The following is a 16706-nucleotide window of genomic DNA, read 5'->3' as shown; positions in this document are numbered from 1 at the left end:
TCTACTCTCCCTGGATTTTAATTAACAGTTATCTTACCGTTTAGGTAAAGTCATAAATAAGAGCCATAGAGGTCCAGCTTAGGAGGGTTTCAAGATGTTGAGAACACTCAGAGTTAAACTGAGTCCTTGACAGTTATAGAGTTAAAGGTGGTTATACTGAATTATTCATAGCTTGTGTTTGGTTAACCTCTTTGGCATATGACTGGATTATCAATCTCTGACAAGTTGTGGTGTTTTTGATGACTTTCAACACTTACGCTCATGTTTCGATCCCAGATCTGGATGGTGCCATCTTGGCAACCTGCTGCAATGAGCTTCCCGTCGCGGCTGTAAGTGCAGCAGGTGGGGACGACCTTCTTCCCCTGCTGGGAGCGAGGTTTGAACACCGACTTGTGCTTCTTTTCTGAGTTCACGTCCCAAGTGCGTACAGTGCTGAAAGCAGAAACAAACGGTTATACTTAAAAATATATATTTGTTTAGGCTCAGGATGTGCTTGATTATAGAGCCTCTTGTCTTTACCTTAAAAATAAAATGAATAAACACGGCTTGCAAAACAGCATAACTGCCATGACAAACATGTTTATAGGTCCTGTAAAATCTGAATAACCTATATTTTTTATTTTAGTCCAAAATGTTTTATAGGAACCACTAATGGCTGCAGACTTATAAATAAAAGTTTAAAAATTTAAATAGACACAATTAGAGCAGTACCAGTACCAAATATTTATCTAAATACTCCATGCTTTCCATAAAAGTACAAAAATCTATTTTTGAGCAACAGCTAAAGGTCGTTCCAAGAAAGCTAAGGAGGAAGATGTTTCTGCATTGCTAAACATTTCACCTTTAACCTTTGAGCCATAACCTTTGGTTAGAATAATTTGCTTCACGGCAGCATACAACCCACGTTTATTTCTATTCTAAAGTTTATTTCTATTATTTTGCATTTGCAGAAATAAATGCAGCACATCTCGGAATCACTTGGTAAAGGTGTGCAAAAGACCTTAAAAGAATCTATTTGTTATTGCAGTCGGTAGCATTCGAACTTTGAACTCCAGGAAAAACCGTAACTCATAGTTCAACAAAATATTTAGAGCCACAGTTTGCCACAGCCAACTAGTTCTGTAAAATAAGCTTCACTGAAGCTTTTTTTTTTAAATGTATGCTATACTTAAGCTGTTGATATTAATAGAAAACTTTTAAGTAGTAATCTATGAATACCTGCTATGTTGGTTATAATTATGGTGGGACACAAAGGGCGATTAGCCAAACCTCTAAAGATGAAAGTCTACAAAACTTATAATTCAAGTAAGGCAGATAAGAGAACATCTTTACAGAGATACAGGAATAAAGCCTCTTAACTTAAGGGAACGCAGATGTCAACAGGTGAACAAAAAGATTTAAAAAAAAAAAGGGGGATTTAGCATATTTACCCCCGGATCAAGCAGGTTTAACTATAAATGTGACAACCTTTGCATGGTTGTTAAAAAGTTTCTCTCAAAAACACTTTGGGGACAACGTAAGGTAAGGAGGAGAAATCTCAAATTCAGATTAGGCTGCAATAAAAGTCTGCCTGAGACACACACAAAACAAAATCTGTTCCTCTCCAAATTTTTCCAAATCTGACAAGTAATACCTGCATCAACACCTGGAACATGCTGTCTATTTATTGCTGAACTGATAACTCTGCAGTCTGGGTAATTATTTATCTTTTTGCCTCATTCAATCAACCTAAACTAAGACTGACGGCAGAATAGCAGATGTAAAGTATCCAGATATAGAAAAAAAGATAGATGATGCCACACATGACTTAAGTTAAAGAAACTTAACCCCTGACATTCATATATCAAAACACGCGTACTACACATACATGTTTAGCCGACCCCTCATACAAGCACACGTATTCACACAGCATGCCAGAGTACATCTAAATGTGTCTGTGACCCGCAGCTCACCTTAGTGAACATCTTACCTCTTTGGGTCGTGGGGTCAGAAGCAGAGTATAAACACACATGGAGCTGCTAGGAAAAGCCAGGCTAGGATTCCTCTATGGCAGGTTACAAAGTCACACACACTCAGCTGTGTTTGGTTAAGCCTAATAACGTGATACAACTGTCAGCTAGGACATATGGATTGAGTGAGAACTGTCGAGGGTTAAAAAAGAAAAATCTTATTATCATCATTATCTATACAATCCTGAGTTCCTATTTAGAATAATCTGCTAAAAGTGGTGGTGTGGTCATTACTTTTTCCGTTATCTGTTATTACGCCGGTGGATTTATAGGGAAACACCAATAATAGCCATGGTGTGGATGACAAATTGGTCCACCTGCTGCATCACACATACATCTCTATTGTGTTTACAGAAGGCCATAGGCCAATAAAGCAATATTACCTCCAGAGCCGCACACAGAACCTGGAATGCTATTTATCACAAAGACTCTTTTCAAAAAAAAACACGGCACTGCAGGCTGTCAGAGGGACAGCGCAGAGATCTGGGTGAAGACTGCAAACCCTAACCTGTCACCACTAAGACACTAAGTGAGGGATGGAAAAAGGAAAGTGTTTGTGCCAATATGTGAAACGGCTTATTAAAATGTATGCTCTATTAAAATATCACCAAAAAAAAAAAAAATACAAAGTTAGAAATAAAGTTAAATGGTTAGAAGTCAAACTTTACAGAACTGGAAATGTGGAATCATATTTAGACAAAAAAAAAGAAAATTTTTTGCCACAGAATGCATGGGCCATTATGAAACAAATAATCATCATATTTACACAAAACATCTTAAAGTATAAAGCATAATTGAAAGACAGCAAATAATCAAACATTTGATAAAAGAAAAAGATCAATTATAACACCTTTGATAAATTTATCGCACATTTTCAACAGGTAGTTCTGCAGAATATGGCATATTTTAGCTCCTCCTGCTTGAAGAGTGAAATAAGTTTCCTGAGCCAATATTAGCTGAGTAATTAGTCAGCAGCTAATTACCGGTAATCCAAGATTACACATCGAAACAATATGATATGTGTGTGTGTTTAAGATAGGGCTGGACAATATTTTAATATCAATATATAAAGCTGTGAAATGACTCTACATCACAGTGATTACAGCATTTTTCAGTTTTATATTTTAGTTTTAAATATTTCCTAACTGTTTTGTGGGAGGAGTTTTACAAACATGTCAAAATAACTGTAATAAGTTGGTACAGGGATCTGTTTTAGAAATTCTTGGCAGTCTTAGCGGCTTTTTTTTCAAATTGACATTGAAATTATAATGTATGGACAAAATTTAGGAAATACAATATGATAAACATTTTGGCCATATTATTCAACCCTAATATATTAGATTGATAGACAGATATGTAAATAAGAAAATCCAAAATGTTTATACTACTTGCAGTCAACTCCAACATTGTTAAGTGAAAAAATGACTTTAAAGTATTGCTTCCCACATCTAGTTTAATTGCAAAACAAAAAGATTAGCAAAATAAAATAAAATATCCATCGAATCATAATGAGAAAGTTTTATATTTTTATTTACCACTCTTAACTTTATATTTAACATCTTCCTACACCCCAGTGTTACTATGTGAAATATAAAACTAAGCTCTACTTTTACTATGCAATACTATAATCTTTATTATTCTTTTGCGGCGTCCTTCCTCTTATAGTGTTTTCCCTTCAATCAGCAGCACCCCTTTCTCTGTACAGACGCACCACAGACAGAGGGGTGAATGTAACAAAATGAGACCCATACAACCCCAGTCATGCATGAACACTTTACGAGGTAGCACCTTCGTTCACACATCGACTGAGGAGTGACGGCTCCCTGGGCCGGAGAGTTTATCTGTCCATCAGGTTCCAGGCACCACAGGGGTGATGGTTGCTAGGGTTTCTTTCACAGATGACGAGATAAGGAAAAGAGGGATACGCGTCCTCCATGAGGGTGTTTACTGGTTGAATTCCAGTGATAGCTGGTTGACTGATTAACTGGGACTGTGTTATGAGAAGGGGGGATTAAGAAAGGAAAGATGCACTATTTTCCTTCACAGTCAAAGAAGATAAAGCGGGGAAATAACAGACGGTTTAGGGGGAGGGACACTCAGAATTGCACTCAAGCAAAGAAGCAAGAGGAAACAATGTGGCTCAAGCACAGATGGACTGTGGAAACAGGGAGATGAAAGTTCAATTAATTTAACCACATTGTCTGGCTTTAAGCTTTTTCTCTTAGACTGAGTCACAACACCAGCTAGATTTAATCAAGTTACTGTGCCATAGGATGACTTCACAGTAACAAGGAAAACAAACAAATACTGTGTTCACAGTTCACACAGAAAAGGACATACAAGTTAATGTCAATCAAATATTCAGTCATGGCTACAGATTAGACAAAAAGGACAAATGTTCTCATTTAGGGCATAATATGTGCATTCTTGCGCAGGATATGGAACACTTGCACTGTAAGGTGGGAAGATTTGAATATGAACTGGACTGTGAATGAACCCGATGTGTCCAACGGGGTGAATCGCCTCGACATGTTCACAACCTCAGTGTTCATCCCCGATTTTCTCGTGCAGATAACCCACTTAACAACCGATGCCCACCTCAAGAAACGGGCTTTCATCTGTGCTATTTTAGAAAAAAAATGTCTAAAGTAAATCTTAAACTTCCCAAGCTACGTAATTAGACACAAGAACAACTTTTTATATTTGTAAATTACTAAGAGGAAACCATCACGCTGCGCTCAATGGTTTGCAGCAAGAATTCCAAGTCCAGCTGCAGCCTTGGCAGACGGCCAGCATGAAGGGAATCCCTGGCATTCAAACGTCCTGCAAACATTCCTCAATGTGTGTCGTTTTGTTAGTACCCATGCTTAAGTGTGCCTCATGATACAAAAAGAAAAACAAAAAACAGCAACATGTGGGCCCAATTAGATAGTCGCCATTTGTCCTATTCTAAGCTCAGCTGGCTGAAATTTCAGTTGCAAAAGAAGAGAGCAAAACACCATTCCTACGATTCTCCGAGGACTTACAAAACGATATTCATCAAAACAAATACTTTGAAACTGTTTCCATAAAAACACAGATCTGTTTAGGATTGGACATACTCTGTTGTAAGTAAAAAATATAACAGAAATTTTATGAATGCAATTTAAATCTTTGCAGAAATGATCTTCAAGTCCAAGTTAGAAATTAGTTGGTTTTTTTTAAGCTACATTCAGTTTATCCACACCTTTTCACAAGACGTTGCATGTTCCCTACACGTTTTGATAATAAAAAAAGAAAGTTTTGACATCAGTTTTTCAGCCTTACAGCAAATAGTCTGTTAGATCTGGGTTGGTACAAAACCCTTCTTGGATCAACTGAGTATTTGTCAGAAAACATTGAGCCATTTAAAACTTCCAAATGGGAAAAGTTGACATTTTCACACCAGTTAGAGTAGAAATACTGTCTTAGCGTCCATTCTAGTCATACGGACGTCCCTTTTCTATCTTTTGGTTTTGGAAGAACAATCACTGCTTCCCTGCTGATGCATTCTGCGAGCTTCTCTTTAATCCACGTCCTGTTCTAAAGGCTTCATTTAAGAACGGAGGAAGAATTAGTGAATGAAATTCTGTCAAACTACAGGGGTCCCTTTAATTAAGGATTTGGGAGGTCTCCTGATTGTACATTATAGCCTTTTTTTATTTTTATAATCACTGTAGAGACTCCTAAATAGGCAGGAAGAGAAGCATAGGTGTTGGTCTTACGGATGCCCAACGTTGCTATTATTGGTGTTAGCAGGCTGAATGGATGAAGATCATAAAACATGGGTGGTAAAGCAGTAAGCGAGAAACATTCTTTGAATGTCTGTCCATATTATTCAACGTAGACTAAAGGAGGAAACACTACAACATTTTACTGTGTTCCTTTATAGATCAGCGTGAGTCAACAGGCAGCTTTGGTGTTTGCTGCAGTCTATGCAAATCTTCATCATCAAATTTCTCAGAAAGAGTAATAAAATGGGAATAGCAAAAACAGAAGTGGTTTTATGTGGCTAATAAATCCACATAAAACCACATAAAACCACTAAAACCACTAATAAATCGCAGAATGTGGATGAAGAAATTACAGCATTTTGTCATCGACTCCCCTACTTTCACTGATTATCACTAGTTACATCTAAACCTCGTTTTGTTGCGCTTCCCTATCCATTTACAAACTCCTTAATGACAGAGGGCTCTGCCCATATAGATCGTTGTGTTTAAAAATGGAGTATAAATACATCTTTAGATGTGCCCCCCCTCAAGTATATCCGATCCTTTTGATTCTATCGACGCATATTGATGACTCATCTATTTAAACGAGTTTTCTGGCAAAAGAAAAACACCTAAAGCAGGAGCCTTAAACTACTCTTCCCAAGATAAGATGCTGCTTCCTGCTTCAGAAAACCTGAAACCAAAGAATTGGGTTATTAGTAGGATCCTGTTAATCTGTGGAGTGCATTTAGAGATCTCAGATCTAAAACATAAAGAGTGGAGAGCCTTTCCTGGCTGAAAAACAAACAAGCTGACTAAAATTCCGAATCATTCCTGTTTCTCTTTCCGGATGCCCAAAGAACATGATCCCTTCAGCCCTGTTCTGGGTCCTCCAGCTGTGTGAACATTTCTTGAGTCTCAAATGTTACAAGTGTGGGCAGCAGCTTCGGAAAAACTCCACACTGAATGATACGCTCATTCTCCTCAACATCTCCAGTGTTCATCTGTGAAAATGCCTCGAATGGGAGCAATAAAGTGAGAGCTGCTTGACTTTCCTGGAGGATGTGAAAACAGACCAACAATTACTCTACAGTATTTATTGTGATCAGATATCAGATAGTACCTCATTTTTACAGTTCTTTCATCAACTTCATAACATTCTGTCAACTGAGTGTTTAACCAAAGAAAAAGATATGTTGGGGAAAACATAATATCTCAGCAGTAGCCAGACTTTGCAGAGGTCAGTAAACGCAACACTTTCTTTCCATTTCCTAAAGAGGATCAATAGCTTCAGTGTTCAACAACATGGATTGCTTAAAGAGGGTACATGACAAGCCTAAGTACCTGGGCCTGCTTCCAATTAACCTGATTTAGTGGCCTTTATTCAACCTTTCAGGAACCACTTTAACCCCAGCTGATTTCTCGCTTTCATTCAACTCAGGTGCCTTACTTTATTTTCTGCTACTTTTAAAAAAAACCTGCCTCAGGAACATATTCTGATGATTTGACCATTACAAACAAGGTTCAAATGGAAAAAAAAAATTCAGTTATCTTATAAAATGTCTACAAATACTTTTAAATGCTTTTAAAAAATGGAAAAGGAGCATTTCCAGTCCTACAGTTCTAAGTTCAGAAGAAAGAAGCAAGACAAACAAAGAAAGCTACTATATTTTATCATCTATTTCCACCTGTGTGGTTTAAAACATAAACAACTAAAATGAAAGCAAAATAACTAGAAATGATTGCAGCTAAATTAAATAGCGCTCCGCCCATCTACAAGCTCAGCTTGTGGTGCCGCGCTCTGCTGCGAGGAAGCGTTCCCACATGCAGCTGCTCTCTTTCTGTGAATGGCTCCCTATGCGCTCCTCACTGTTGATCTCCTGTGAGCTGGCCGGGGGCAACACCCAGCGCTAACGTGCCAGCAGAGGATTTCCAGAGACCCAGTAAGAGCTAAAAAAACCTACAGCCACATCTGGGGGAGCAGTTACACGGGTAAACAGCACGGCTGTGGCGTGAACCTCCTTTCCACCTAATGGTGATAACCCTAAATATCTGCACTGCAGTCTGTCACACTCACCTGGTCTCATCACTGTTCCTTTAGCACATGTTGATGCTCAAATATTTCTGTTCCCCTACAGCTACAGAGTCTCTCCCAGCATATTAGTTTAATCTACAGAAATGGCCACACTTGTAGGCTCTAAGAGCTGAAAAATAAACATATCCGTCATTGTAGCATCATGGTCTCAGTCCAACGATTACTTTGAGGACATTTTTTATTAGGGGGAAGAAAATGTTCTTTGAAGAGCTCTTAGTCCTTCATTACTTTATACTCATTTGGAGCAAACATCATTAATCTTTATATCGTCATTAGAATTCCTTTCATTTGACATTTTGCATATTTCTCCAGCAATAGTTTTTCTACACAATCACACCAACAGCCATTTGTCTACTTTAATTTGCATCCTAACAGGATTCAAACAGATTTCTATGAAAAGTTTTTCCCATGGTGAGTTCAATAAACTAGTATCCTAAATTGTTAGTGTTTTCTCTGCAGTCTATTAAGCTTAGCACAGGATTCAGGTTTGGGATAGTGATGGCAACTAGAACGCTCCATTATTTTTGCATCTGGGGAAGCATTTTCGCACCAAAATAGAAATGTAAGTTTTGATGTCATCATCTAGGTCAGGCATCCCCTCGAGGGCCGTTGTCCTGCAGATATTAGAGGTTTCTCTGCTTTAGCACAGCTGATTCTGATTATTGCAGTTCAGCAAAAGCCTGTTAATCAACTATGAATGTAAATCAGCTGTGCTGGAGCAGGGAAACCTCTAAAATCTGCAGGACAAAGTCCCTCGAGGACCGACTTTGGGGATGCCTGATCTAGGTGATAACCAGGATGGTAACTCATGTCCAGGTCCCGACTAGAGTCTATTAATGAATATTAAGGTATTTCAAAGATTTCATGAAGCCATGTAATACCTTGAGCCATATAGCAACAGATACAACCCTGGAGAGTTTAATCAAACTCCAAGTGTTTATGTTTGTCATGGTAGGCATCTCTTAAAAGAAAATGTTTGTGGGGCCTGAAGGTTGTTATGACTTTTTCAATTTGAAAACACTTTTCTGCTTCTTTGAAGGTGAATTTGTGGATTTTCCATTCATCCTCCTGCTTAAGCACTGGTTATACTCTCTGCAGCAGTGTGTCGCAGTGAAATTGTCGTAGGTACCAATACTGAAGCGCGGTCTGTGCTATGTTATTTCACGCCACAACGCAGGAGGGAAAAATCAGGAACTAACTATGGGTCTAGATACGGGTGAGGCGATGAGGAAGTGGGGGCAAGTCTGTGTGACAACGGAGGAACATGAGGGCGAGAAAGAGCGGGAATCCAGGTAGAAAAACAGTCCCAGCGTTCTCACGCACCTCGCTCTTCTAGCTGGTCCAACTTCACAAATAGTCGTTTTCAGCAATGGCGGTCATACAAACATAACAAGCCAGTAAGTTACCAAACAGGAAAAACACACAGCGTAGAGCGGATATAGATTTGACCAATCAGAGGCATCCTGTCTGCGGCACTGTCTCTGGTCACCTACAATTGTGGGGAGATGCACCAGAGTGTCTGCGGCAGGGGCGGGGGCACATTTGCATTCAATGCGACAAACACGCAGACGACCTGGTTCCTGAGTATAAATCAGCCTTTAGTGTGCACAGCAGCAAAAAAAACATTGGAGGAAATAAATAAACCTCATTCTAGTCCTATTTATACTCCAGATACCTGGAAAGTTGTAGATCACAAATGACAGGTCCACAAAAGGTTTATGCCCCCTCATCATGTGAAACATACTACTTTTTGCCCTCGGTGCATCTTGGAATCTGGTCTAGGCTCTGAGCATCTTCCAGTTACTTTGTAGACCTAAAATACCCACAAATGAATCATTTCCTCTCAGTGGTGAGTTTAGCTTGTTACTTTTCTCTCTTTATATGCTGAATTTGGCTGCAGAACACTTTTGTTAACTTTAGTATTTTGTTATTCAGCAAAGCTTGTTTACATGTCAGGGCTTTTTTTTTTTCTTCTTCTATGGACTGAACCCAGAGCCATTTGATTGCGGGCTGATAGGATCAACTTTCATTTTCTATCCTCCCCAGTCCTTGGATTATAGCCTTAATTTTTTTTTAGTTGTTCAATTATAACAGAGAAAAGCTCAACTTTTGAAAACAAACAAGGATTAGGAACTGAACCACAAACAAATCTAAACTAAACCTTTGAGGAGAGAATCAAAGACAAAAGTAAAACTAAAAAAATACTTGGGCTCTTTTCCTGCGTGTGTGTTTTCTTTCGGGGGACTTGGGTGTTAAGTTTATCTTGACATTTTCTGGACAGATTATTCAAACCTTACTGTTTGTTATTGCCACCACCCTGTATGTATCAACATTTTTTAAATGATTCCTTTATCATTTAATACATTTTCCTTATTCAAAGTTATTTAGTCTTTTGTCTGTCATACCACACAAGCTCCACAAACTATTATTACAGTAATTACCATAAATAATCATTCACTTCAAAAAGTAATAGATTATCTGACAAAAAAGTTTTTTTAATGAATGAAAATTTCTTAATTCTCATTTCATTTATTTTCAAATAATTGTTACAGGAATTAAATTTTGTGTTTTGATACAAAAATAAAAAAATATGTACAGATGTCAGCTTATTTCTTCCTGCTAATTCAGTTCCTATTAATAGATAAAAAATCAGTTAAAATCTTTAATAATGACAAAAGTCTAAAAAAACCACATTTAAGGATTTTGATGGGACTGGGGTTCACCAAAGAGAGCGTAGCAAGGAAAATTACCTCTTTAAGAAACGTGAATAAATGAATATCTAAGATAGCATTGCACAAGCGCTGACTAACAAACATTTATCTGAATGACAACAGTCTGGCAATTACACTTTATGAGGAATTTAGAGAAAGAAAAAAAAAGATAATGGGAAGTGAAGCTTTCTGCTCATTGCAGATTTAAAAACTCACCCGTCATACGAGCAGGTCATGAACTCTTCTTTCATCTTAGGATGCCAGCAGCCACTGTTCAGCATAGCTGTGTGTCCCTGGATAAAAAAGAAGAGCAGATAATGAAAGTTTTTAAACCTGGGCCAGTTGCGACAGGCTAAACACACAGATGGATGATGATCAGGATTTATTGACATTTATCCGAAAAAAAGAAAACAAAATCAAAGCTGCCACATCAATGTTGTCAAGCTAATCTAATATTATCAGAGAAGTCACAGAGTGGGCAGCCAGAAACAACATGGAGGACATTTAAAACGCTGAATGTTGCCAAGAACAACTAATAGATTTTGGTAATTTTAATCTAAACAAATTATATAAGACAGGGGTTGTTAATCATGCTAGTCATCAGGTGTAAACAGGGAATTTTTAGTTCTTAGTAGTTTAGACTGGAAGGAAAACTTCAGGTCTACATTTAAAAGCTAAAACTGTTTATTTTCTTCTCATGTGAGGAACTTGAACTGATTTCAGGCCTCCTAAGGCATAACACTTGTTTTGTAAACAAGCAAGAGAATTTAGAATTTAAACCCCAAACTGCTTGAACACTAATACCAAAAAATAAATAGAAAAAAACCACAGGACTTGATTTCCGAGTTTGAAGATATTTTGCTTTGCGAGGTTTTAACCTCAAACTCAACGCTAATCCTGTCATTTTGAATTCAAAAAGCTTCCTGGATGGGAAGCGAAACATCCTCAAACTCGGAAACCAAGTCCAGCGGATTGTTTTAGATTTTCTTGGAATGACTATGACCTGGATGACTGAGAACCTTTACCAGCATGTTTGAACACAAAGTTTTGCCTATCCCATTGTTATACTGCACACAATGAAATTGCACTTCTTATTTGTCATGTTGATTGATCTGGGAATTTAAAAGGACCGAGAGACACAAGCTGAGATGTAAGGAAGAGAAATAAAAATCTAAAAAGTAAGGTGTTTATTTGCATTCAATCCTATTTACCCAAAGACCATTTGCCTTCAAAGGTCACCATGATGATAAACAGAGTTTCTCTGTTTGTAAACGTATCTAAACTGCATGCATGGATCCGCTTTTGTGTATCAAACCACTCAGCAGATAGTAGCCATCAGGAGGGATGTAATTACAAGTCAACTCAGGCAGAGAACAGGCAATGAGTTGATCACCACATGAGAGACGGCTAATCGACTGAGACACCGTTAGCATGCCAACATGCATTTCCATTGAACCAATCGACTCCAGATGGGACGGAGCAGGATAAGAATGTAGAACATCCTGAAAACAGCTTCCTGCAATAAATGGACCTTCACTTCAAGCACATTTATATGGCTTTTATAAACCATGTCTAAATATGGTGCAGCTGGCAGACATGGTCGCTGACCACCAATACAGCTTTCTAAAACCCAAACATGGATGTTTAATTAGGGCTGTTTTCTAAGTTCAGCTATTTGAACTAAAACAGACCAGAAAACATTTGGAGTCCCTTTTCCCCAAAAATTAGCCTCTGACCATTGAACTTGTAACCAAAACAAGGAGAAGGTATGCCCCACTACCATCAAACAGTTGCAGGGTTTACCCAGAGAGCAGAGCAATCCTGGATTACACCTGGAAGAAGCTTTTCAGTAAGGCTGTTACTATAAAGGGGGAAACAAACACAGATTGGATCTTTTAACATTTGGAGTTTCACATATTCTACATGTAAATTAGTAATGTATTAAGAAAATCAACAACAGGGTATCATTATAGAATCAGGCCTGTGGTTTTGAAGTATTTAATAGTTTGGACAAAAACATAAAAGTGCTTAGAGACTTTTATTTTTGTGTCTGTAATTGCTGAAAGCTGGAAAATCTGTAACATTATCAATATTATAATGTATTAAAGTTGCCCATATTAGTAAAAATAATATTGATGTAGATATTATGATGCCCTGGTCTTATAAAAATAGGAACACATGGTCAATAATATATCAACTTTAGAAACCCACTGCACAACATAAAGGTAAACACATGCTTCTAGCACCTCATCTCCAATAATCGACCTTTCTGTAATTCAATCTTGATAGAGAAGATTCATCTGAACAGTGATAATAGCCCTGTGAATAAAGCTGATGGTTAATAATCAAAACATTCTTCTTAATATATTTGCACTTTTTCTAAAATATCATCAGTCTGATCTGAGAACATTTACTCTGTTTTATTCATGATGATCATCTGATGCGAATATCTATTTTTTTGTTGGGCTTCCACTGTGAATAGCCAGGTCTAAAAACTACTATAATGTAATTTCAACATAAACACAGTGCTAAAAGGCATCAATAGAGATATTTCAAACAGTTTCTTTAGCTTAATGAATTAAGAAAGTTATTTTTGCAAACCTTTGTGTTGGCCATATCCACAATGTACTGGTCTCCTTTCACACACTCCATGACGTTAAAGCCATCCCGGTCCAACACTTTGGCCTGTGCATTGCCAGAGACCACCAGGAGGACATCACCTGTGATGCTGTATTGCAAGGTCTTGATCTGATGACTGTCAAATGCAACAGAATGAAGCAGATGTTAGCTGGTATGTCTGTGGTTCTAGCTTTTGTTTCTAAAAGTTAGCATATTGGTTGCATTAAGCTATAGACACATTCACATCTTGGGTGACCCTTATTTTGTATATTTGATGAGTGACAACAAACTCAAGCAATAAGATGAAGAGGCAGATGGTACATTTAAAGATTTTTTTTTGTTATTGAAATGGTTGAGTTGAGAGGTTGGGTAAAAAACCGACAGACTCAAAGAGTTCAGAAGCTGCAGTTTTATGTCAAAAGGGAACTTTTATGTTGAAAGTGGAACTCTGTTTCTCAGCTTTCCAACTTAGGTTCAGCACTTCAGTAAATTTAACAGGCTACCAGATCACACAGTAATCATATTAAATGTTGCATGAAATCTTCTTAATAAGGGGAAGCCTGATCTAGCTCAGGCCACCGGTTCCCAAAAGCAAAAAAGAATTTGATCTCTAATAGCAGGTTCAGCGGAACTCAGAGTAAACACAAACACACACATAACTTCAAGATCTGCTTCTGGAAGCCACATTTTGCATGAAAAGAGGGGATTCCACAGAGTAAGCACTAGATCCGATGAAGCCTAACAAGCCTTCATGTGCGTGTTTATGTGAGGGTACACTTTTAAGCACACCTAAATGAAGTCAGTATGCTTGACGTTTGCATGAAACAAATGTAAACACATGTTGAGCAACTGTGTTGATTTTCCACATACCACTCACAGGGCTGCAGGGTTCGGAAAGCCTGTAGAGCCTGGTCCATCCCGGCAAAGTCCCAGAACCGCACATCGTAATCGTATCCGCCCGTCACTAGGCGGGCTCCAGAGGGGTCTAAACCAAGAGCTGATACCTGAGGACGCAATTAGCCGTCGATTAAAGATCATCTTAAAGCTACAGAATCAGACTGGAACTTCTGTTAGCCTTTTCAAAACTGACTCATTCAAAGTGAGAAGCACCAAAAGCCAAATGTTTGAAGTCAATGCTGTCTGGTTGTTCAATTTTATTCAATTTTGTAAATGCTGTGCTACAAGAAACAGGATCAGAACTGATCCAGAATAAAATGAAAGGATAAATGCAACTGCTATTGCAAATTTGCTAAATAGCCAAAGGGACTTCTTATTTCAAGGCATGAAACATACGTATTTGGTTATCTAACAATATTCTATCCACAATAAAAGTACTTTATATTTGAATATGTTTAAATAGTCAGCAGAGTGATGCAACCAAAACTTACTGTTTTGGTGCCGTGCTGTAAGGTGATCTCATGGGTGTCTGGAATCTTCTTCACTGGGTTCTGATAGAGGAACACAGAGCTGAATAAGTTTTCTTTTGTAATCTAGAATAGATCTGTCGATAAATAATCTTTGTAATGTAAGAGCTGTGGGTTGCTACATGCAAATAACCAAAGTTTGGTGTTTGACCTGAACTGTCTGCTCCAACCTGAGCCGTTTCTTCTTCATATCATAATTTTTTAGAAAAAATATATATACAAGTTGATATTTTTGGAAACCATTTGACATCAGCTAAGTTAAACACATAGGACAATATTACATGGTAAATGCCTGTTCTGGTGATGCCACCTAGTGGTCGTCTTTGTGACATCCCATAACTTTTCCAGCTTTTACCGGTAATTGCCATTGCACGGTCACAGAGTGCCGAGCAACGAAATTAACCCTCTGCATTTAACCCATCCACCATGGGGCGCACGGGAAGTAGGGTGGGGTAAATGGTCTTTTTGCCCAGGGACCCAGAGTGGAAGTCTGTGGGAGTGGGACTCGAACCTCAGGATTCCAAGCTCTATGCCCTAACCACTACGCCGCCAATTCCCAACGACAACAACAAGGTCCTCTGTTCTTTTTAAAGTTCTATAATCGCAGAATAAGAAAAGTTGTGTGTCAAAAAACATAAGTTTTGTGAATAACATTAATAATTATTTTCTAGTTTCATTTTTTTAGTCAACTGTTATGGTGACTACCAGGTGACTGTATTAGGATGGTAGAACAGATTAAGATCATTATCTATTCATTAAGAGGAAGAATTCACACTGGAAACTCGATATATGAAAGCTTAAGACACATACATCATCATCATCATCGTCGTCATCATCGTCGTCGTCATCATCATCTTTTGCCTCAGCTTCATCATCATCACTGTTGGCTGAGCTGTCCCTATAACCTGGTGGAAGGGGGGGGCCTATAGGCTCATCATTTTCCTCCTGGGCTACAGGTTGAGAGGGCACTGGAGGACCAATGATCTCAGAGTCTGAATCGCTGCTGTCACTGCCACCTTGGCTCCTTAGAATAATAATAATGAAAAACATAAATTCAGTCATGAACAGCAATGATTTTGGATTAGTTCACTCAAACATGTCTTGTCTTACCTAGCTGCACCTTTGTCTCTCTGACCGGGGACTGATGGATTAAGTGACTTGGAGCTCTCACCTTCCTCTTCCATCTGAGCTCCTCTCTGTCGCTCCTCTGAGGGGCAAGAAGTTTACAATGTCACTTTTACACATCAAACTCAGCCCAATATTTGGAACAAATCAAACATTAGACATGTTAACCTGTGCCTACAATAATTCAATAGTTTTCTACTTTAATGATTATCACTCGCACAAACAAAAGGACACATGCTTTTATCCATCACCGCTATTGATTGAGCTATGGAAACATATGCAGAGGAAAATTTAACTCAATCTAATCATTAAAACATCTTGTGTCTGATATTTAAACACAGCTTTTTCTGTTTTAAAACAAAGTACCAGACATTTTATTATCAAATTTTCTTTTACAAATCTATTTAATTTGTATCAATTAACTGAAGATGTCTGTAGTTTGTGTTTATGACCAACTTGGAGCCAACCCCAAATTTTTGAGAGACTGCACAATATCACCTGGCCATAAAGTTTACATTTCCACCACAACTCCTGAAACATGGAGACCTTCGATCTGGATCCCAGGCTTTATAGGTCTAAGCGTTTGTTTTTGAAAGATAATGAATAGATCTTAACGCTTCTACAGGACAAGGAGGTTATCATATAAAGAATTTAATCCATGTGTAAGACAGCATCACTATACACGGGACAAAAGGAGACTAAAAAAAACTGTTGAGAAAGCCCGTTTCTGTCCTAATATGTGCTATGGACTCGGTGGAGGAAGCTGAGAGGGGGGTGCTGTCCAAGCTTACATCCATAATGGATAACACCTTTCACCCCCTGCACCAGACCTATAGAGGAGCTGAGCTGCTCCTTTAGTGAAAGACTTTTACACCCTGTTTGTAAAAAGGAGTGCTAATACAGGTCAATCAGCCCTGCACCGACCAGACACTTCAATCCAGCACTACAATGGTAATAACTTGTGCAATATATACATATACATATACATATAC

General features: G+C 38.2%; 1 protein-coding gene across 1 annotated transcript in view; it reads right to left on the bottom strand.

Moving 5' to 3' along the window:
- Positions 1-257: 257 nt before the first annotated feature.
- The window catches only part of wdr70 (WD repeat domain 70), a gene marked incomplete at its 3' end in the record, with an annotated part of 17686 nt that continues 1237 nt past the window's right edge, over positions 258-16706 (bottom strand). Inside the window, exons 4-10 of the mRNA XM_015385104.1 lie at positions 15700-15796; positions 15400-15613; positions 14554-14613; positions 14036-14169; positions 13148-13301; positions 10763-10839; positions 258-432 (exon numbers count right to left, since the gene is read on the bottom strand). Coding sequence (XP_015240590.1) covers positions 258-432; positions 10763-10839; positions 13148-13301; positions 14036-14169; positions 14554-14613; positions 15400-15613; positions 15700-15796 — 911 coding nt within the window. The remainder of the gene's footprint in view (positions 433-10762; positions 10840-13147; positions 13302-14035; positions 14170-14553; positions 14614-15399; positions 15614-15699; positions 15797-16706) is intronic.

This window comes from Cyprinodon variegatus, unplaced genomic scaffold, assembly GCF_000732505.1.
Source record: "Cyprinodon variegatus isolate N-32 unplaced genomic scaffold, C_variegatus-1.0 Scaffold331, whole genome shotgun sequence".
Classification (NCBI taxonomy): Eukaryota; Metazoa; Chordata; class Actinopteri; order Cyprinodontiformes; family Cyprinodontidae; genus Cyprinodon; species Cyprinodon variegatus.
Note: the sequence above shows the minus strand (reverse complement) of the source record. Positions and strands in the feature narration are given on the sequence as shown.